At 37.6% G+C, this 22903-nt stretch overlaps 1 protein-coding gene across 3 annotated transcripts in view; it reads left to right on the top strand.

The window, feature by feature from the left end:
- Positions 1-11402: 11402 nt before the first annotated feature.
- Positions 11403-22903, top strand: part of RCBTB2 (RCC1 and BTB domain containing protein 2) — a 37974-nt gene continuing 26473 nt past the window's right edge. Inside the window, exons 1-3 of one of the 3 annotated variants that reach the window (XM_029210093.1) lie at positions 11403-11540; positions 19124-19223; positions 22178-22245. In XM_029210093.1, coding sequence (XP_029065926.1) covers positions 22192-22245 — 54 coding nt within the window. In that variant the 5' untranslated portion in view covers positions 11403-11540; positions 19124-19223; positions 22178-22191. The remainder of the gene's footprint in view (positions 11541-19123; positions 19224-22177; positions 22246-22903) is intronic. The other 2 variants (XM_029210094.1, XM_029210095.1) reach the window with 2 other exon arrangements.

The raw sequence follows: 22903 nt of genomic DNA, 5'->3' as shown, positions 1-22903 counted from the left end.
GGGATCAATAGCAGAATAACTGAGGCAGAAGAACGGATAAGTGACCTGGAAGATAAAATAGTGGAAATAACTACTGCAGAGCAGAATAAAGAAAAAAGAATGAAAAGAACTGAGGACAGTCTCAGAGACCTCTGGGACAACATTAAACACACCAACATTCGAATTATAGGGGTTCCAGAAGAAGAAGAGAAAAAGAAAGGGACTGAGAAAATATTTGAAGAGATTATAGTTGAAAACTTCCCTAATATGGGAAAGGAAATAGTTAATCAAGTCCAGGAAGCACAGAGAGTCCCATACAGGATAAATCCAAGGAGAAATACGCCAAGACACATATTAATCAAACTGTCAAAAATTAAAAACAAAGAAAACATATTAAAAGCAGCAAGGGAAAAACAACAAATAACACACAAGGGAATCCCCATAAGGTTAACAGCTGTTCTTTCAGCAGAAAGTCTGCAAGCCAGAAGGGACGGGCAGGACATATTTAAAGTGATGAAGGTGAAAAACCTGCAACCAAGATTACTCTACCCAGCAAGGATCTCATTCAGATTTGATGGAGAAATTAAAACCTTTACAGACAAGCAAAAGCTGAGAGAGTTCAGCACCACCAAACCAGCTTTACAACAAATGCTAAAGGAACTTCTCTAGGCAAGAAACACAAGAGAAGGAAAAGACCTACAATAACGAACCCAAAACAATTAAGAAAATGGGAAAAGGAACATACATATCGATAATTACCTTAAATGTAAATGGACTAAATGCTCCCACCAAAAGACACAGATTGGCTGAATGGATACAAAAACAAGACCCATATATTTGCTGTCTACAAGAGACCCACTTCAGACCTAGAGACACATACAGACTGAAAGTGAGGGGATGGAAAAAGATATTTCATGCAAATGGAAACCAAAAGAAAGCTGGAGTAGCAATTCTCATATCAGACAAAATAGACTTTAAAATCAAGACTATTAGAAGAGACAAAGAAGGACACTACATAATGATCAGGGGATCGATCCAAGAAGAAGATATAACAATTGTAAATATTTATGCACCCAACATAGGAACACCTCAATACATAAGGCAAATACTAACAGCCATAAAAGGGGAAATCGACAGTAACACATCCATAGTAGGGGACTTTAACACCCCACTTTCACCAATGGACAGATCATCCAAAATGAAAATAAATAAGGAGACACAAGCTTTAAATGATACATTAAACAAGATGGGCTTAATTGATATTTATAGGAAATTCCATCCAAAAACAACAGAATACACATTTTTCTCAAGTGCTCATGGAACATTCTCCAGGATAGATCATACCTTGGGTCACAAATCAAGCCTTGGTAAATTTAAGAAAATTGAAATTGTATCAAGTATCTTTTCCAACCACAACGCTATGAGACTAGATATCAATTACAGGAAAAGATCTGTAAAAAATACAAACACATGGAGGCTAAACAATACACTACTTAATAACGAAGTGATCACTGGAAGAAAGGCCCTTTTTCAATTTTATTCTAGAGGCCTAGACTGTTCTTAAAGCCTAAAAGATTTTAACATCTTTTAGGCTTTAAGCATATGCAATTTCTTTCGAGAATTAAATGTGCCAAAGAAATTAAAATTTCTTAAATGTAGGCTAAGGGGAGACTACTTATTATTTTTACCACTAGGTGAAAATTGTGCCAGTTTTATTTTCTTGGTGACTGGAAAATATCTCTCTAATAAAATTCATGTTTTTCTCAAAGTTTTTTTTTTTTTTTTTCCTGCAACAGGTTGATTCTGTCCCACTGGGCTACAGAGTATTATTAATTATAACAAGATACACAAAGAAAAAAAATCTCAAAAATTTTCAGATCAGGAAATGCTTAAATGTTTCCAACAAATGTTTATCAGGAAATGTTATTCCAGAATCAAAACATTTCCTGTCTGATGATTATGCCATGGAGAAAAATCACGTGATGCCAGTTATGTGGTCTTATAAAAAAGAATTTTTATGATGGGACATATTTGTTTGGAAAAAAAATCCATTATAAGTAACATGAGATAGATGAGAATTGCCCAGAATCATACTTTTTAAAAAAGTTGATTATTCACATTAAAATCTAAACCTTAAACCTTACAGAAAAATATAAGGAATAAAGTAGAAATTCACCAACATCTCACTACTCAGAGATGACCACTCTTAATATTTAAATGAACATAATTCCAGGTAGGTCTTGGTGCATATATACACAATTGTGTTCAATTTTATGTAAATAGTTTTAATGTTACGTATCATATCAGCAACATAACATAGATATCTTTCCCTGTCAATAAGTCTAGAACTGCAGTGTAAGTTCATAATTGTGCATATGTATCATGTGTATCCATTGGGACATTCCAAGCTTCAGCAGCAGCTCTCCAAATATCAAGTCCTCATGAGACAATATGAAAAAAGCCTGAAGAGAAGAAGGGAGCAGCTGAGTGGGTGGAGAGGTCTTTCTTCAGCGTGACCTTCCTCATAAGTGTCTTCATCGGGGACTAATCACCTGCCGACCCCAGACACTGCCAATGAGAATGGATTGATATGACGCGCTCACACAAGCCAGGATTTCTTCTCTGTGACTGACCACATCACTACCTAAACAGGGTTCTGTGAGCAAGAAAAAAGGGAAGGAACACATGAAGCAAGTTTAAACCCATGAATTCACAATGATACCAACAGACAAACTCATTTGGTCACCGTTGGAGACTGTTAGTGAAACAACTCATTATTTTGTAAACTAGCAAATTAAGAGAAAGAATTAAATGCTTATCCTGCTCTCACTGGGAAACCAAATCATTGAGGAAAGTAATTTCCGTTTATAAAAGTATTCCAGCTAATAAATGGAGGAGAAATGATGGAGTTAGGAGATCACCATTTATAACACTAGATGTTAATCTAATTCAGTTGACTGTACCCAGTATAGTATGGATATAGGCATTGAGCATCAACAATTACTAACTTCACAGAAAGAAACAATCCAACATCACATGCCTCCTGATGGAAGGACACGCCACCATCTAAGAAGTCATCTTGCCAAGAAAAAAAGAAGAACCCAAATCTAAACAAGACTCTAGATTACCAATTTATGAAAAGCATAAAGAGTGCATTCAGCAAAAACCAGATTTTGGAAAATCCAGAGGACAAATAACCTGGTTTCTTTAACAAATAAATTTCAAGGAAGCAAAAGGAACTGAAGAGGGAACCTATGGATTAAAAGAGACTTAAAAGACATATCAACCAATTGCAATGAGTAGACTTTATTTGAATCCTGAGTCACTGAAACTGTTAAAAAATATATATGGTACTTGTGAAGGTAATTAAAAATTTGAACTCTGAAAGGATGTCTCATGATCAAGGAATTCATGTTAGTTTTTGAAAGTATGATAATATTTTGGTTATGCTTTTTATGAAAGAGTTCTTATCTTTTAGAAACATCCATTGAAATATTTACAGATGAAATGAGAAGATGCTTCAAAATAATATGGTGGTGGAGAGAAGTATTGATAAAACAATTTTGGCTGTGAATTGCTAATTGCTGAAGCTGAATGATGAGTACTTGGGGGCTTATTAATCTTTCTGCCTATTTTTGTATATGTTTGAAATTTTTCCTAATAAAAAGTAAAAGAAAGAAGAAAAGAAAGGAAGGAAGGAAGGGAGAGAGGGCAGCTTTTAGGTAGGCAACCAACAGTATTTGCCATACTTTAATTAATCTAATTAGTTTATCATAGAACATATAGGCTGTTTTCCATTTTTTCCTAATTATAAAAATGCTGTGACATACATCCTTCTGCATACATCTTTTCATATTAACAGATTCCTAAAGGTGGGATTATTGAGTCAAAGGACAAATTTAACACATAAAGTCAAACTGCCTTCAAAAGGGCTCTACCAAACCACACTTTCAAATGGATTTTTAAATTATTTAAATAATATCATTGAGATTCTTATTAGGATAGCATTAGACTTAAAAATTTATCTTAGGAAAATTGACATCCTTACATTATTGAATCTTCCCATCTAAAAACAAATAGTCAAAGCAATCTTGAGAAAGAAAAATGGAGCTGGAGGAATCAGGCTCTCACACTTCAGACTATACTACAAATCTACAGTAATCAAGACAGTATGGTACTGGCACAAAAACAGAAATATAGATCAATGGAACAGGATAGAAAGCCCAGAGATAAACCCATGCACATATGGTCACCTTATCTTTGATAAAGGAGGAAGGAATATACAATGGAGAAAAGACAGCCTCTTCAATAAGTGGTGCTGGGAAAACTGAACAGCCACATGTAAAAGAATGAAATTAGAACACTTCCTAACACTATACACAAAAATAAACTCAAAATGGATTAAAGACCTAAATGTAAGGCCAGTCACTATAAAACTCTTAGAGGAAAACATAGGCAGAACACTCTATGACATAAATCACAGCAAGATCCTTTTTGACCCACTTCTTAGAGAAATGGAAATAAAACCAAAAATAAACAAATGGGACCTAATGAAACTTCAGAGCTTTTGCACAGCAAGGAAACCATAAACAAGCTGAAAAGACAGCCCTCAGAATAGGAGAAAATATTTGCAAATGAAGCAACTGACAAAGGATTAATCTGTAAAATATACAAATAGCTCATGCAGCGTAATATCAAAAAAACAAACAACCCAATCCCAAAATGGGCAGAAGACCTAAACAGACATTTCTCCAAAGAAGATATACAGATTGCCAACAAACACATGAAAGATGCTCAACATCACTAATCATTAGAAAAATGCAAATCAAAACTACAATGACGTATCACCTCACACCAGTTAGAATGGGCATCATCAGAAAATCTATAAACAACAAATGCTGGAGAGGGTGTGGAGAAAAGGGAACCCTCCTGCACTGTTGGTGGGAATGTAAATTGATACAGCCACTATGGAGAACAGTATGGAAGTTCCTCAAAAAACTAAAACTAGAAGTACCATATGACCCAGCAATCCCACTACTGGGCATATGTCCTGAGAAAACCATAATTCAAAGAGACATGTACCACAATGGTCATTGCAGCACTATTTACAATAGCCAGACATGGAAGCAACCTAAGTGTCCATTGACAGATGAATGGATAGAGAATATGTGGCACATATATACAATAGAATATTACTCAGCCATAAAAAGAAACGAAATTGAGTTATGTGTAGAGAGGTGGATGGGCCTAGAGTCTGTCATACAGAGTGAAGTAAGTCAGAAAGAGAAAAACAAATACCGAATGCTAACACATATACATGGAATCTAAAAAAAAAAAAGGTTCTAATGAACCTAGGGGCAGGAGACAGGAATAAAGACACAGATGTAGAGAATGGACTTGAGGACACAGGGAGGGGGAAGGGTAAGCTGGGACGAAGTGAGAGAGTAGCATTGATATATATACACTACCAAATGTAAAATAGATAGCTAGTGGGAAGCAGCCGCATAGCACAGGGAGATCAGCTCCATGCTATGTGACCACCTAGAGGGGTGGGATAGGGAGGGTGGGAGGGAGGTGCAAGAGGGAGGGGATATGGGGATATATGTATATATATAGCTGATTCACTTTGTTATACAGCAGAAACTAACAAAACATTGTAAAGTAACTGTTCTCCAAAAAAGATGTTAAAAAAATAAATTAAAAATTTTAAAAATAAAAAACAGTATTCCTCTCGATTTTGCCTTCCTCTGTCTCAGTAGTTTTATAGTTTTCTAACTGATTTTTGTATATTGAGTTTGTAACTGGCCACATCACTAAACTCTATAATTTCTAAAAGCTTTTCAGTTTACATTCCTGGGTTTTCAAGGTATATTTTGGTCATGCCAAAAGTAAGAGCAATTAAGGTGGTGTTTGACAAAGAGATCCAGAAAAACTCAAATTCAGCTCTTGACCTGCTTTTCTTTAAGGTCCCCAAGAAAAGTACATGCACATGCACAAAAAAACAAAGCAAGGCAAGTGATCACTGTTATTATCTGATAACTTGCCCTGGGCGCTAGTGTTGAACCCAGGGAGATCAGGCTACACCATTACCCTGTATATGCCTACATGACAGAACCAAAGCAGGCCCTGAAACCTGTCCTGGATCTTGGCTCTTGCCCCTGCAATGCGGGCTAAGGACAAGCCAGAGCACTTGGCCAGGAGAAGCATGTACTAGAGCAAAAAAGCATTTGCTACAATACTTGGGGCAATTGGATTCTCACTGAGCTTGCCTTTCAGGCACAAGGAATGTAAAGTCACAAATGGAGTTAGTATGTTGGCTGTCTCACAAGAGGAAGCTCTGACTTTTTTCTCAAACCTTAAAAAAATGGAGCCACAAGAGCCACTCTCAGTGCCTCCCACTAGACAGGATGGCACAATAACAGCTCCTTTCTCTGGGGGCAGGCAACTGTAAAGTGCCTTTGAACTAGATCAATCCAAAAACTGGAATGGAACAATGGGTTAGGGAAAAGAGGCTGTGAGCACCTCTTAGCCAAAAAATCTAGTTGCATCATCTATAAATAATGGTAAATTTTCTGTATCCTTTTCAGTCTTCAATATTCCTTACTTCACTTTCTTATCTAATTGCATTAACTGGTACTTCCAGAATAGCATTATAGCATTAATTAGAGATAAGTAGCACCACTGTTTTATTACCATATTTAATGGACATGCTGTTAGGATTTCACCATTAAACATGAAGCTAGTTTTCAGTGTGTGTATGTAGCCATTTAGCAAAATTTCTTTTATCAAAAATGAATATTGACAATTGAATTTTATCAAAGATGTTCTCAGCATCAATCAAAACATTCCTATTGCTTTGACCTATTTTTTTAAATGTACTACACCTTCATTGTGCTTCGCAGATGTTGTGTTTTTTTACAAACTTAAGGTTTGTGGCAACACTCTGTTGAGCAAGTCTATTGGCACCATTTTTTCCAACAGCGTTTTCTCACTTCGTGTCTCTGTGTCACATTTTGGTAATTCTCACAGTATTTCAAACCCTCCATCAACAAAAAGATTACGACTCACTGAAGGCTCAGATGATGTTTGTCATTTTTTTTATCATTTTTTATTCCAGGTATGTACATTTTTTAGACATAATGCTATTGCACGCTTTATAGACTACAGTACAGTGCAAACACAACCCTTACATGCACTGGGAAACCAAAAAACTCATGCAACCCACTTAGGCATACCTTGGAGGTTGGGTTCCAGATCACCACAATAAAGCAAATATTGCAGTAAGGTGAGTCACATGCATTCCTTGGTTTCCCAGTGCATAAAAAAGCCATGTCTACACTATACTGCAGTCTTTTGACCTATTATTATGGAAAACTATGTGAATACTTTCTCAAAATCTTCTCAAATTCGTCTTCTCCTCTGTCTTTAAGCCCACCCCACTGTCACACTGAGTTCAAGGACTCCTTGTGTCCTGCCTGGGCTGATGCAATAGAGCCTTAACATGGTCCCCCTGGCCCCAGGCTCACCATCCTCCCCACTGCACACTCCTGGCACCTTGATCTCGACTTCCACCCTCTAGAACTGTGAAAAACAAGTTTCCATTACTTATAAACCATCCATTCTATGGTACTTTGTTAAAGCAACCAGAACTGACTAAGACAGTAGATAAACTTGACAGATGTGGTGATGGGAATTTTAATCTCTAAAATAGTGACCTATAATGTCTCAGAGTAAAACTTTCTAGTTCAAAGAATTTAGCAATACTAAGTCAATAGATCAAAGTAATCAAAGATTTTGGAAAGGAACTTACATGTGATCTAGTCATCTTTCCCTCCTGCTTTTAATTTTGAACTCCCTGGAGAAAATTATTGGTCCCAAATAAAATGGAAATATTTAATGAAACACACTATTTTGTACACAGATTTTCTAAAAAGAAACAGTTTTTTAAAAAAATTTTTAGTTGATTTACAATGTGTTAGTTTCAGGTGTACTAAGTGAATCAGTTATACATATATATCCATTCTTTTTAAAAAGAAACAGTTTTAACTTCTGAGAAAATAGTCACACAATTTTTAAAAAATGATAATAATACAGAAAATGTTTTTATTGTTAGATAATTGTCAGGATTCAGCTGGAATACAGTGTAAGGAATGTATGACCTTCAACTGTCCATAATGTGGAAAAAGAGAAACATGCAAGGCAGGAAGATCTGGCCTTGAGAGTTGATAGGAGTGACTTAATTTCTTGGAATCTGAGTTGCTTTACCTGTAAACTGAGGATAACCTCTTGCCTTACAGGACTGTTGTAAGCTCTAAATGAGGTAATATAGGTAAAGCTGCTGGTATAAAATAGGTGCTTAAAAAATTGTAGCTCTCATTATTAAACCTATCAGTTTGAGCTTTTTCTGAGAACAAACATATTAACCGATAAATTTCCTCCACTTATAAAATATAACTAGGGGGAAAAATGGGACAGGCACATGGGACCTCTCTGTACTATCTTTGCAACTTCATGTGAATCTATAATTATTTTAAAGTAAAAAGTTAGAAAGAATTTCTTCTACTTAGAGTCCTATGAGAAGTACCTGTACCTTCGCATCTTGTTCAATGGCGTTGCTGTTATCGTTCATGTGGTAGATAACGAAATCCTGCTATTTGTCCTATGAGTGGCAGGATGGATTGGAAGAAGCACTGCAACTACGATTCCAAGGGCTTGAGACAACTTACTTCACAATCACGGCATCTATAAAATGAAGATTTATATTTAATCTCTCTCAGCTCTATGATTTTCTAAACCTGATGGTACAAAGCTACAGTTACTGCAAAGAAACATTATATAAATTACCAAGATTTGCTGAATAAATGTCTAATGTTAAAAGAGACTAAACAATAAACATTTACTTATTGCATAGTAAAAGTTAACATAATATAAAGGTAAAACAAAATATTATATATATTTCAAGATTGTAATATTTAAAATGTTATATAAATCCAAATTATTGTATTTAAAATATTACTTAAATTCAAAACGTGGTGAAATTAGATGCCTGCCTGCAGAGCTGATGGTACTCTAAGGAAGTTGGTTTCTACACATTTTTTTTTTCTACACATTTTTGATCATGTACTCTGATCACAAAAAATATGCAGTATTGTCAGTCTCCATATTAAATACTAGTCAAGTTTGATTTCTTATTTAGATAAAAATAGAGATATTCTAACAATTTCTTCCCACATTCCAGCTGCTCTAGGGGTCAGATTTGTTGCAGGAAGTTTCCTATTCTATATTCCAGGACTACACCTGTTGAATCCTCTGTTCTGATCATTCTTGCTGTAATCACATCTTAACATTAAGTTCCCCATTAGCAATTGGTTTCAGTGGTAGATATCAGAGAAAGTCTATGCTATAAACTGTCTTTTCATTTTTCATCATTTAGGAGTAATCTCAGGACTAAAAACTTCAGGACTTTTAAGAAGTATCTATCTTATTTTAAGAATACCCTAATTTTAAAAAATAAATACTAATTTGTAAAGCACATTATTTCTGCAGGGAAAGGATTATTATACAGGTTGATTTGTAAATTATGTGTGACATTTTGTATGAAAGTGGTTTTCTATAATTTTGCTCTCTAAATGGTGACTCAAATCCCTTAAAATGCCTTAAATATAATGTAGTCTGGATACAGGGACAAAGTGGAAGGAAATATTGAATGTTTGAATTAGAAAGAATTCCTAAACTTGTTTAATGATGAATTTTAGCTTTGATGGTGATCAGAGGAAAAGTCTTTTCCTGAACAGAAAAGTAAGTGATTGTTTAACGTGGACTCAGCGTTATGCTGCTTTGCCACAAGGAAAGGAAGAAGAAGAAAACTGGTTGATCAGGGTATAAGAAAAGGTGACTTAAAGCCTATCTGGATTAGTATCAACCACACTTAAGAGGTGCGTCTATCCAGGCTGTCAGGCCCAGAACTGGCACAAATCATCCAAAATGAAAGTAGACTATGGATTCATGCTCCTATTGAGGTCTTTTAATGCAGTAGGAAAGCATATTTGAGGAACTAAAGGCACATAATCAATGTCAATTTGATTCCACAAACAATTCTTAAGCATTTTGTGATACAGGTATTAATAAGGCATGATCTGTGCCCTCAAGAGTTTCACAATCTAGTGAGACAGACATATCACAAATAATTGTTGTATAAGGAAGGTATGTTTAAATGATAACCCCACCTCATCTGACTACTCTCCTTAGTCTGGCCACCCTCCCCCTTAGATAAATACTGTTGAAGGAGTTCCTTCTGATTATCCTTTTCAAATGAAAACTCTAAGCTGTCCTTTCACTTATGGCTATATGACAGTTTACATTAAAAGGCCAAAGGATAACATTGTTTCGGGGGAAAAGTTCTTCGTATGCAATGCCGTGCATGTTAGATTTCTGCCCGGCTTATATCCTATAAAATTGAATAAATGCAAGCCTCCTTCTGGGGCTCAAAGGACTATGCGCTGATGATAGACATAATTATCTGCCAACTATAGCAGCTGCCATAAAAGCAGCTAGACATTCTGGAATGATGCTTTTCCAATGAAATGACAAAAGCCAGACCAAACAAAAGACTGACATGGTCATTCTGGGTTGAAATCTGTTATTCCACCCAGCTGTTCTACTTTAGGCAAATCATTTGAACGTTGAACCTGTGTCATTAAAAAGCCAGTGTGAAAGCAGTCAGCTTTACTCCATAGGAACAGCTAATAACACCAGCTGTGGAGCATTTTACCAAAACCCACTGGGGCCGAAGTAAGTGTAGTAAAGTGGGAGAAATTATTGCACATTATCAGGCTGTGATGCATTTTACTAAAATCTACTAAGGCCAAGAGAAGCGCAGTGTAATACAAGAAATCACTGCAAATTAATAAAGAGAGAGTGTGGTTGTTCCAGAAGACCTTGGTCCCCAGGTAGGCAGGTCATCCCTTCAGCACCCATCACTCATTATTTCGGCCTCTGTATTAGAAAGGTACAGCAGTGAGGGGAAAGCAGGGAAACCGTGGGGAGAAGTGATCTGAGCTCCTCGATGGAGGGACCACCAGTAGAAAAGCTGGCACAGACTGGGGGAGAGGGACTGTGTAAGAGCTTGCCGCATCATCCGCGCGCCTCACCCTTCCGGGTCAGGCATCTCCAAATTCCCAAGACTCTGGGGACCAGAACCCTGGAGAAGGTGGGGGTTTCCCACGGCGGAATCCCTGGGGAAACGGCGGAGATGAACCCAGCGGGAGAGCTAGTGCCCAGTCCTAGGGGTCTGATCGGAGCCGAGAGAGTCGGCGAGAAAGGGGCGGGGGCGGCAGGGGGCGGCAGGGGGCAGCGGGGAGGAGGGGCGAGGCGCCGTCGCCCGGCCCCCTCCCCTCCCCTCCCTTCGGGCGCGCACCCCTCCTCTTTCCCTCCCCGCTCGGACACCCGAGCGCGTCCCGCCGAGGCCGGGCTGCTTCAAGGGGAGGCGCCAACTCATCGCGGCGGCGGGCAGTAACGGCGACCTGGGAGGCGGAGCGGATGTGGCTCGGGCCTGCGTTGTGGTAAGGACATAGGGGATGGCGTAGGAAGTCGCGGGGGGGGGGTAAGCCAGGCTAGAAGCCGGCCGCTCTCAGACCTCCCCAGCGGCGAGTCACCTCTCCCCACACAGTCCCCGCCGCCCGAGCTCCGGGCGAGGTTGCGGTGAGGAGTAGCCCCTGGGGCGACAGCCCCGCCCGAGCCGCGAGCCCAGGCGTCTCCGCGCGTGCGCAGGTCGTTTGGCGAGGGCTGGGAGTGGGGCTCTGGAGCGACACCCTCGCCCAGGCCTAGGGCCGAGGTGTCGCCGCGCGTGCGCAAAGTCGCTGGCTGGGGCTGGGCGCGCGGCTCCCGGATTGTACTTTGACCCAGGCCGCGGGCCGAGGCGGCACTGCGCATGCGTGAGTTGGCTGGCGGAAGTGGCGCGCCGCTGCTGAGGGTTGTCTCTGGCTTCGCATCAGGGCTGTTGCCTACTTGGAGGCCTCTCCTCCTTCGGCCAGCGCAGGGGAGGCACCTGCCTCGGAGTTCCTTTCGCACTCTACGACCCCGTTAGGCTGCTGTTTTCATTTATGTCGCCTAGACCCTCGGCTCCCGTTCTGTGTATCTATATTCACCCAGCTTCCGGCCCCGGCTCGCTAAACTCATTATTATGCGTTCGACATTTGGTCTTGATGTCGAGGGATAGCGCAGAAAGTTTGACTAAGCTCGGCGAAGATGTTTTGGAACTGCTGTGGAGGGATGGGGAGAAATCACCATAAATCTTTATTTTAAGCCGGAAGATGCTACCCTGCTTAGCCCCGGAAATAGGGATTTTCAGACGCTGAAAACTTTCCAAGTGCTCTGCCCTGGCCGAGAAAGAACTTCCTGCCTGAGTTGGAAGGCTAGTTCAGAGTGAACTTTTTGCTTTTGTTCTTTGGGAAATTACATAATAAGTCGGAACAGTTAGAGCCCAGGACTGTAACAAAATGCATGTCGTAGAGCTGCCTGATGCCGCGCTTGGCGACTTAATTGAAACGACGCTCTTTCCCCCAGACTGGGAATTGACAGTCCCTGTTTAATGTTTATTGAGCCTCCTGGCTTTGCACCCTTCTAGTACTACGTTTCTGCTTGGCTTTACACCTTCCTGGGCAGTGGTACTTAAGTCAGTTTCGTGACTCCTGGGGATGTTCTTGGAATGATTTTTAACGTCATTACTGTGTGCTTTGTAATCTTATATGATGTGATGATACGGACATTTGGAGGCTAGAATAGAAGAAGCCCTTAACTATCAGAGAATCTGAGTACTCAAAGGTGAAATGTAATCTCTCAACCAGGGCACTAGGCAATATACACGTTATTAAGTAGTAGGTAAAGGCAGGTGGAATGCTATATTCTTGCACACCCCACTCCTTCCACGCAGGCCTTAACTGCTGTTACTGGGTTTACCAAGCCGGCCTCCACCCTTAGGCCTGTGCATTTGCTATTTTCTCGATGCTCAAAGCTCACTTTCCCCCTCCACCCAAATCTGCATGGCACCCAACTTCATTCAGATCTCAGATTAATTGCCATCACTTCAGAGATGACTGCCTGAGCCACGTCTCTCACTTGCCATCTCCTTATCCTGCTCTATTTGGCTTTGTAGCATTTATCACTATCAGACACTCTGGATTTGTATGTGTATGTGCTGTCTCCCCCATAATGGCAGCTCAGTAGATATTTGTTAACTGTATAAATGAAATTGGTATTTGGCTCCAGAAGTACTTTATACTGAAGTCACAGTGTGCATTCATTCATTCAAAAAACATTTACTGAGTGATCACTTTGTATCAGGTTGTCTAGGTGTTTAGAGTATGTCAGTGAACAAAATAGACAAAGATCTCTTCCCTCTGGAGCTTACATTCTAGCAAAGAATGATTAACAGTAAACATACTAATTATTTATTGGGTTAGAAAATTATAAGTGCCATAAAAAATGAAAAAAGGAGAGCAGAGAAAGGGGACTGAGTATAGGTGTGCGTTGCAATTTTAAACAGCATGGTTATGGTGGGTCTGAAGGATAAACTGAAGATGATGTTCATGATGGAGAACTGGTTTTTAGAATTCAGTATCTTTCTGGGAGAACTTTGTTTGTTTGTTTTACCATTCTCTGCTATGTGTTTCGTGGGGCCCCACAGCATGTCCATTGTGACAAATGTAACTGTCCTTTGTAGTATATAGGTGAAAAAATATTTTTTCCAAAAAGAGTTCACATTATTCAGAATTTTACTTTAATGCAGCAAATCAAATGAAGAGACTGGGCTCTTGAATGGAAAAGACTGGCCAAACGAATACTACAGATGGGTTGAAAAAAAACCTGTATATTTTCTTCACGTTTTACTGCACTTTGCAGTTGCTTCTTAATGTCCCTCTGACTGTGGATGACTAGGTGAAGTTGTTTTCTAAGAGTGGTTGTTGATTTTCTTTATTTGGAACTGTGTTGAAGATTCACCTGGTATGATGTCATGCTTTAAGTTACTAAATTATTGCTCTTTGAGATTTCTGAATGAACCAGACAAGCCTAGCCAAATTGCACTCCGTAATTAAAGGATGCTTAGTGAAAGAGGCTGATAGGAACAATTTTAGAAAGTGAAGTGTTTTTCCCTTTGGGTCCTTTACTTAAGTGGATTACAAACACTGTGTTTAAATATCAAAAGCTATTAATCTAAAACTATAAATGTAGAGTACCCATGGGATTTGCTTATGACTTTAGCAGTTTGTCATATTTAATTTTGGTTTTATCATGTGGTTAAAGTGAAATTAAAATGCCCTTAAGATGCTGTTACTTTTGAGGTTTACTGGAGTTGACTTACTATAAATCAAAATTGACCAGGAAAGAGATATGAGAATATCTTTGGAAGAGAATGGAATGATGGAATGGAATGATCAGGGTTGCAGGGTGGCATCAGGGACTCCTGTTCATGAAAATGGAGGGCTTAAAAGGAGCAAATAGCTTGCCTCCCTGAAAGGGATATTCATAGTGTCCTTCAATGGAAGGCTGATATGATCCTTGTCGCTTTCATTATCCAGAAGGAACATGTGTCTAATTCACACAGTGACCTCATCTTAACGTGAAGGTCTCCAGGGAATTTAAGGTGTAGTAGTTTCTTTCAGCATGCCTGTGACACTGGGGTGTGTCTTCTATGTGTCTTCAGCTTTGCTAATCTAACCTGAGCTCATATCTATTGGGTTGGCCAAAAAGTTCGTTTGGGTGTTCCCGTAACATCCTATGGAAAAACCCGAATGAACTTTTTGGCCAACCCAGTAGTACCTCTGTCTCCCCATGCAAGACATTGACAAGTACCAGTATGTGAGTAAATCATGAATTGTGACCCCATTATAATATGTTCTGTATTACGCTGAATGTATTTGACTGAACAGTTTGAATCATAAATGGAAATGAGCCAAGGCCAAGAGGGGCTACCATGTTGAATGAATATTTACATTGTGGGGCAGAGATGGTTAACCGTTAGTATTCTATTTAATAGGCATGTTAAGGGCTTTAAAAAAAATTGTACTAGATATATAAGAATCTAAAATTCAAATGGATTTACAAATGTCTCAAGTATCAGTTCATTTTTGCTAGTATAACAATCTAAAAATATTTGTATAGTTTACGTTGATTATTTTTCGTATTTGAAAGTGACACTTTTTGCTGTGCTTGGCCGAAAAGACCAACTTTAATGAGCTCAGTAATATTTTCAAACTAAATGCAACTTTGGTTTGGATTAAAGCTCTACTTCATCACTCTTGGCGAAGTTTGGAAGCCTTTGTACAGTGAAATCATTAAAATAGCAACTATGTTTCTGTGTTTCATAAGTCAGTTTGCTGTTTATCATACACATATGGCAATACCATTCCCACTGAGGTTGTGCTTTAGTTTTAGTTCGGCTTTTAGTTTTGTCCATCCTGTTTATAATTGTCCCACTTTAGTTAGCAGCTGTGTAGGGTATCTTACTGTTATTTGTCATTGACTTATGGCAGCTCATTCAAGTGGAGGTAAATTATGCCTATCATCCTTTTTTGCAAGCGATAATTGGGATCATGTTTAATTTTTTATATTACATTTATACCTATTTATATTATTTCTAGCTTTCTGATGACATACCATTTAATGACTCAGCTAAGCATATAGGTGGGAACCATCATCATCCCACTGACATGTACTTGGTCTGGAGCTCGTTAACACACTGATACTGTAAACTGTATGCTGGTGTCCTAAAAGACATTGGTTTTCCTTCATGCCTTGTTTCTTTGATTATAAAAGCATCATCAACTGTGTTGCCCAGATGGGAGAATTTGTTGAAAGCATTGAGTTATGTATTGCAAGAAAACTTTTCTATACATTATGTGTCTCAAGCATAGCTTTAGATTTGACCTCATACTGTTAATTTGAATTTTAAAACATACATGACACTGGCCTTTCTCTGCAAAAATTCTTCTTTTTTTTCCTTCTGGGATCACTTTTAGAAAACAGATACCAGCATTTAGAAGCTTCTAGTTAATTGCAAGATAACAATTTCCATGGAAAATGCCTTCTCTCAGATACAGTGTATCTAGTTTATTAGCTCTTAAGGCCCTTGCATACTACTGGGCTGGGGTAATATTGACACAGGCAGCTACCAGCTGGATATCCTTTTGCTCCAAGTTACTTCTTTTTTTTTTTAATGTATTTGCTTTCAATTTAGTGCCCGCTGCAGGCACTAAGTCAATATTTGTTGAATGAATTAGGCAAATGAATGTCCTATAATCAGTTTAACTCATTTAGGTCAGAAGTATTATCAAGTAATACAACACATTGTCATATTAGCAGACACACTGATTAATACTGATTACTTTACCATTAATAACATGTAGAGACTGCTTATTATATGCTTTGTACAGGGAAATGAATTATTTGTTATTTAAGAGGATTAGGGATGGGCATGTTTATCTTGTTCAGTTACTGAAAGACTGTGGTCTTGTCCACTGATCTTCAGCTGTGTAGTTATTAAGAGTATAGGGAAAACTCTCAAAATACAATATGTACGAAAAGGAATTATCTGTCCCAAACAGGGATAATATGGAAATAAATTACTGAATTCTACAAGTTTAGAAAAACAGTCAAAATAGGAAATGTCATGCAAAAGATTACCTTAGTTGATACATATTTGGTTTTGAAAATTACTCTTGTGGGAAGTCCCTGATGGTCCAGTGGTTGGGACTCTGTGCTTCCACTGCAGGGGGCATGGGTTCAATCTCTGGGCAGGGAGTTAAGATCCCGCATGCTGCATGGCATGGCCAGAAAAAAAAAGAAAAAAGAAAATTACTCATGCAAAAACTTGGAACATTGGCTCTTGAGTGTCCAGTTTGGAGCCTCTGAAGGCAGAGGTCAGTGCCAGGAGCTTCTGGCTGAAGAAGGTACCTATTCTCCCATTTCTTTTTATATTGTAAGGCACATATCAGTACAGTAAGACTCTATAATAACATAGTTCCTTTTATTACATTGAAACAAAATGAGGAAATGCATAAGAAACTACTTTTCAAAACACAAGGCACTTTTTAATGTAATTAAGTATATATATGAGCCAAGTTATGTATCCCAAGACACATGTAAGGAAAAAAAAAAATAAAGCAACATACAGTACGTATCATATGGGATGATCTTATGCCATGACACTTTCACCATGAAGAAGAGCTTCCCAATACAAATGCCAGCCTCTGCCCTGGGTCTCCCTCCTGTGCAGAAAAGGGGGAAATTTGTAAGCAGATTAAGACAGGAAGTAAAAAACACATTCTGATACACTTTTTTCTATTTCATATTTTTCTTCCATGGCATTTAAGATACTGTACTTTTTCTATGTTATTGAGTTATTATCTTCCTATGGTGTTGGTAAAATTTTATTTTACTGATGGTGAAAGAAATTGTGGTTTATGAGTTGTCATTATCAAGCCTCTATTGAATTCCTATGTTCGCAGTAAAGGCAGTATTAGAATGGTGGTATTCTGATTCTACAATTTTGTTTTCCTTAATATTGGGTAACCTTATCCTCCCATACTCAGATGATTAACTTAAGCTTAAAATCTTGAAAACTGTCTTGTTAATTGGAAAAGCCATATCACACCAATTCATTGATAGAATTACATGGCAAATTTTGCCTTTGACATTATCTCCATCAAAACTTTCTTATGAAACATTTCCATCAAAGTCCAGCCATGTGTATGTCAGTATCCATTACACGTTAAAATAGTATTGTTTTCTGCATGTTTTAAAACTTGTTCAAATAGTGTATCATATGCATCATTCTGTGACTTAGTGATTTTTGATCAGAATTGTTTTGGAGACTTATCTGTGTTGATTCTAGATAATTTATTTTAATTGCTGTGTGGTATACACATTCCACAGTTTATAAATTCTGTTGATGGAGTCTGTTGATCAATTCTATCCACTATTTCTAGTTTTTTGTTATTGCAAACAATTTTGTATATGCACTAGAGCTCATCTAGGCCATTGTTTTCTAAACTACAAGACATGACTTATTAATGATATTGAAATCATCTTAGTGGGCTGAAACCAACATTGAAAAAATGAAATAGAAAAGGACAAAATAGGGTAGGGTAGAATAGAATAATGTAAAATAGAAAAAAATAGGGAAGAGGATATCCCTTAGCATCTCATATAGGAAGGGTAAGAATTATTTTGTGAAACTCTTGTTTCAGGTACATATATGTATCAAAAAAGATTGAAAGACACTGCTCTGACCTAAATATTGTTGAGTTGCTCTAAAAGTGATTGTACCAGTTTACATTCCTTCTAGCTATATGAGTGTGCCTTCTGATCTTCGTCCTCACAAACACTATGTATTATCCCCTTTAATTTTGCCAATCTGATTGGTGAGATCTATCTGATTGTGATTACATTTCCATGATAAATTCCATGGATATGTTTGTTAATTTCTTCTTCTGTGAATTGCCTGTATCCTTTGTCCATTTCTAAATTGGATTGCCTTTTTTGTTCTAATTTTTAGGTGTTCTTTATACATTATGGATACTAATTAGGTATCAGTCATATATGTTGAAAATATCTTCTCCCATTCTGTGGCATGTTTTTCCCTTTGTTCATTTTGTCTTTTATTATGCCAAAGTTTTAATCTTTAATGTAAAATTTACCAGTCTTTCCTTTGTGGTTTATGCTTGTGTGTCTCATTTAAGAAATCTTTCCCTGCCCTGAGGTCATAAAGATGTTTTCTATACTTTCTTCCAAAAATTTGAAAATTTTGCGTTTTTCCCTTTCCAAATGGTTTCCCTTGCATTTTTTTATGTTGAAATACTATAGATTAAACGTTAAGTGTTGTTTTGTAAGTTTCAGCGTCCAAGTTGTTGAAGCCCTTTCCCAAAACTTATAAAATATAATATCTGAAAGTTATATTTTATAATATTAATTCTTTTTATAATTGAGCACCTCTGCTGCTGACCTTCTAACAGTAAATAGAGCTGATACAATTTTTTAACTGTATTTTTCTGAGATAAATACTGGCTTGTTAAAGTTTCAAGATGGTATATTCTTGTCCTTTTCTTTTGTTCTCTAATAGAATTTATTTATGTATTTCCATTTTCAGTCACATTTACCTTACCCTAGACGACAACTTCACAAGGATCTAGAAGGAACAGGGTTAAAGATGACTGAATACTGGGCTCCAGAAATTTAGAAACAATCAGGTATAAACATTTTTGGTGGGAATGTTCTTAATCAGTCAGTACAAAATAAAACCATCTGGAATGTACACAGGAAAACTTAAAATATCCCTGCATTACAGGGGAGGGTCCAAGAGCAAGGACTTTGGAATTAGTCCTGGCTCTGACCCTGACTGACTGGTGACTGTTAGTCAAAGTATTGAAATATGTCCATTAAACAGAGGCAATGATTATATCTGTTTCTTTTTGGCTATTGTAAAGATTAAATGAGATCACATAAGGCACTTAGTGCTTGGCACCGGGTAACTGTTTATTTTAACTGTTATTATTGTTGCTGTTATTTAGAATTCATCTTTATCACATCATGGATGTGATATTCTATGTGCATATTATGGATTTTTAAGACGTATATGTTGATATATTACTATAACGTTGCTATAATAATAGCCTGGTGATATCACATATAACAGGATGAGATAACTATAATCCTCACATATATTCCACAAACTATATTCCTCAAGTAGTGCAAATTGGGAAAGCTAGTTTTCTCTATTTTATTTGTATCACATTGGAATAATGTTAAAAAAAAAGCCAACCAGGGAATTCCCTGGCAGTCCAGTGGTTAGAACGCCGTGATTTCACTGCCGAGGTTGCAGGTTCAATCCCTGGTCGGGGAACTAAGATCCCCGCAAGCCAGCCGCGCAGCACAGCCAAAAAGGAAAAAAATAAATAAATAAAGCCAACCATTTTCCACAATGCTACAGATTTTGACATCATTTTTTTCACAGTACTGTATAATAGTAATTAATCATGAATCATTTTTAAATCTTCAAGGACATTCTGACTGACAAAAATGAAATGATGTTAATATTATCTTTAGTGTTAATTGAATTTTACTGAATGTTATTTCTTTGAATATGGTAATTTTCATATGCCATACATGTAATTATGTCTTAACCTGATTAGTCAAATAAACGGAATGACCTTCTTTTCACCATTCTAATTTTTAAAGAGTTACTCTACTTGAAACTGATCAAAGACACTGAAAAGAGCTATTTATTTTTCTCCTTAAAAACCCAAGGTATGCAGGTGTTAAAAAATTTCTATTAGCTGATATAGAGTGCTTTCCAGGATACATTGTTAGGTGAAAAAAAAAAAGCTTGCAAAAGGGTATGTAAAGTATGCTATATTTTGTACAAGAAAGAACTGGGGAATAAGACACATACATATGTCTGCTTATTTTTGCAAAAGGAAACAGAAGAAGAAACCAGAAACCAGTGAAGTTGGTTACCTACAATGGTAGAGGGATGGGGTGGGGAAACAAAACAAAACAAACCCCAGGATTACTGTTCAGTGATCTCAGCATATTAGCAAGAATTCCCTTCTGCTAGGGACACAAAGGGGTCCTAAAGTCCAGCGAGGGGCAGTCACTTCTCTAATTAGATCCCTTTTCCTTCTCTTGTTTGCTTCCTTTTTGCCTTTGAATTCCCTTCCTCTACTCTTCTACTTTCTCTTCTCTTCCTCTTTCTTCTCTTCCCTCTCTTATCTTTTTATTTTTTATTCCACTAAACTTGGGGCAGGTATGGAAAAGGTATTTCCAGTTAAGATGAGGCCAAAAAGAGAAGAATCCCCAATATAGGCTGTCTGCAATCTACAAAAAGCTGTATTCAGAAGATGCTTTCAACGAATATCTTGTGTTCTGCTCTGAGCCATGCATTGTGGTAGTTATAGCAATGAATGAGTCATGGTCCTCTCTCCTAAAGAGCTTGAAAATTCATAGAGAAGACAGATGATATAGGAGTAGCTGCTGCATGAAATTATTTTTCCATGTTGGCAACCAGATCAAGTTTTAGAAATTTATAAGTGAGAAAAGTCTAAGTGATCCTTTTCACAACAAGCATATCTTTCCCAAACATTAGAAATAATGATTTGTATTAGTTGCCATAGTTTGAGTAATAATTATTCTGAATATATTATTTATTATTCCTTATATGCTGAGAGACCTTTTACAGCTGAAGAAAACAGAATTTTACCAGTATCCTCAAGTGAATATAAAACATTGATAAGGAACACTGTTAAGACTTAGCCTTATTTTGGTTATTGTTTTTATCTATTGCAAGGCTCTAACTGCTTGTAGGTAGTATTAGATAAAATGTTCTGATGTTAGGCATTTGAAATATGGGTTGTATGTGAGTAAATAGGAGCCAGCCTAATGAATCAGAATATCAACATTATTAAACATGATTTCATTAAATTGCTTCTGAGGGGAGAGAGAATATTTATTCATATTTATTTTTAGTGATAACTGTGTAATGATTTAACCACAGTCCAGACATACTGCCTATTATGTGATAGGGCTGCTTCTGCTGTTACTTGTATGTGGTAGAAGGTAGTCATTGTGGAGCTGGTTAATTAAGGCAAGCACATTCAGTGCTATAGCTACATACTTGATGGCTGTTGTTTCAGATTTTTTGTTAAGATAACAAGTCACATTTGTTCATTCATTCTTTCATCCTTTTATTCTTTTCATTCATTCCCCCCTCCCTCCCCCTTAGCAAATCATACACTCTTCAGTGGAGCTGAGAATTGATAAGTCTCCTCTTCACAGTGATTTGGAACTTTCCAATCCCAGGGGAAATTTGACCAAGGTCTAAAGTTTATTTTTTCTTATCTATAGGAAGTCAACTCTGAAATGAAAATTTTCTACTCATTCCCTAATAGATTTAAGAATATAGGTTTATCTTGGGATTATTTTTCCACACCTCAGCAGGAGGATTCTCATAGGAGAACAACAGTTAAAACATCTTTTGGGTTTTACAGCTGTTAACTCCCATGCCCCAAACTTAATTCCCTTATTTTCCTTCACCATATTTGAGCTTAGCTTATTTTCTCTGTTAATTAGAAGTAAAGTAATTTTAACCTGCCCAGTTTCACTCGACACATGGGATCTTGATTTTACCACATACTTTTTCCCCAAGGACTGCACAGGACCATGGAAGACCATATGGAAGAAGAACTTTTCCTTCTCTATGGAAAAAGTGTCAAGGTTAGAAAAATCATGCCCTTGGAGCATATATTTTCTGTCACATAAAATATACTTCATCAAACCTCTATTGGTCATCCAATAGGAAGATCAATGAGATAGTGTCTGTCTTTGAGGGGCTCTCACTATAGTGACTGAGAGGCTGGCCCATCACTGTTATGGGTGTAGAGAATGCCAGAGGGACCAGCAGGGGACTCTGGGGATTGTGTGAGGAGTAGAGAAAGGGTCCCCAGAGGCGGTGACGTTTGAGCTGGATGAGGAGCCACACCACCCCTACTTTCACAGAAAATGCTGTCCTGCAAAAGGGTCTGAGTTGAACAGTGTTTGCTCCACTGCCAGAGCTTTTAAAAAAATGACAAAATACTTAATCTTAGATGACATATTCTTAATTCATCGCAGATATTCTTTATTTCGTTTCCATCACATCTGAATATTACAGTCAGCCAGCTTAAGTCCGGTCAGTGTCCAAGTGATGTTAAAAGTTTCACATCTTTCAGCATGCGCATCGATCTCTATCTCGTGTTGATTTTATGAAATTTACGAAATATCTGCTCTTCACTGCTGACAGCTTAATATTAACTGCCACCATTCACTTTCATTTTTCTGTTTTCCACTTTTTAAAAAAATAAAATACGGTCAAAATTCAGTAAACGACGTAAAT

The sequence above is a fragment of the Monodon monoceros genome, unplaced genomic scaffold, assembly GCF_005190385.1.
Source record: "Monodon monoceros isolate NGI ecotype Baffin Bay Population unplaced genomic scaffold, NGI_Narwhal_1 Super_Scaffold_8, whole genome shotgun sequence".
NCBI classification, from domain to species: domain Eukaryota; kingdom Metazoa; phylum Chordata; class Mammalia; order Artiodactyla; family Monodontidae; genus Monodon; species Monodon monoceros.
Note: the sequence above shows the minus strand (reverse complement) of the source record. Positions and strands in the feature narration are given on the sequence as shown.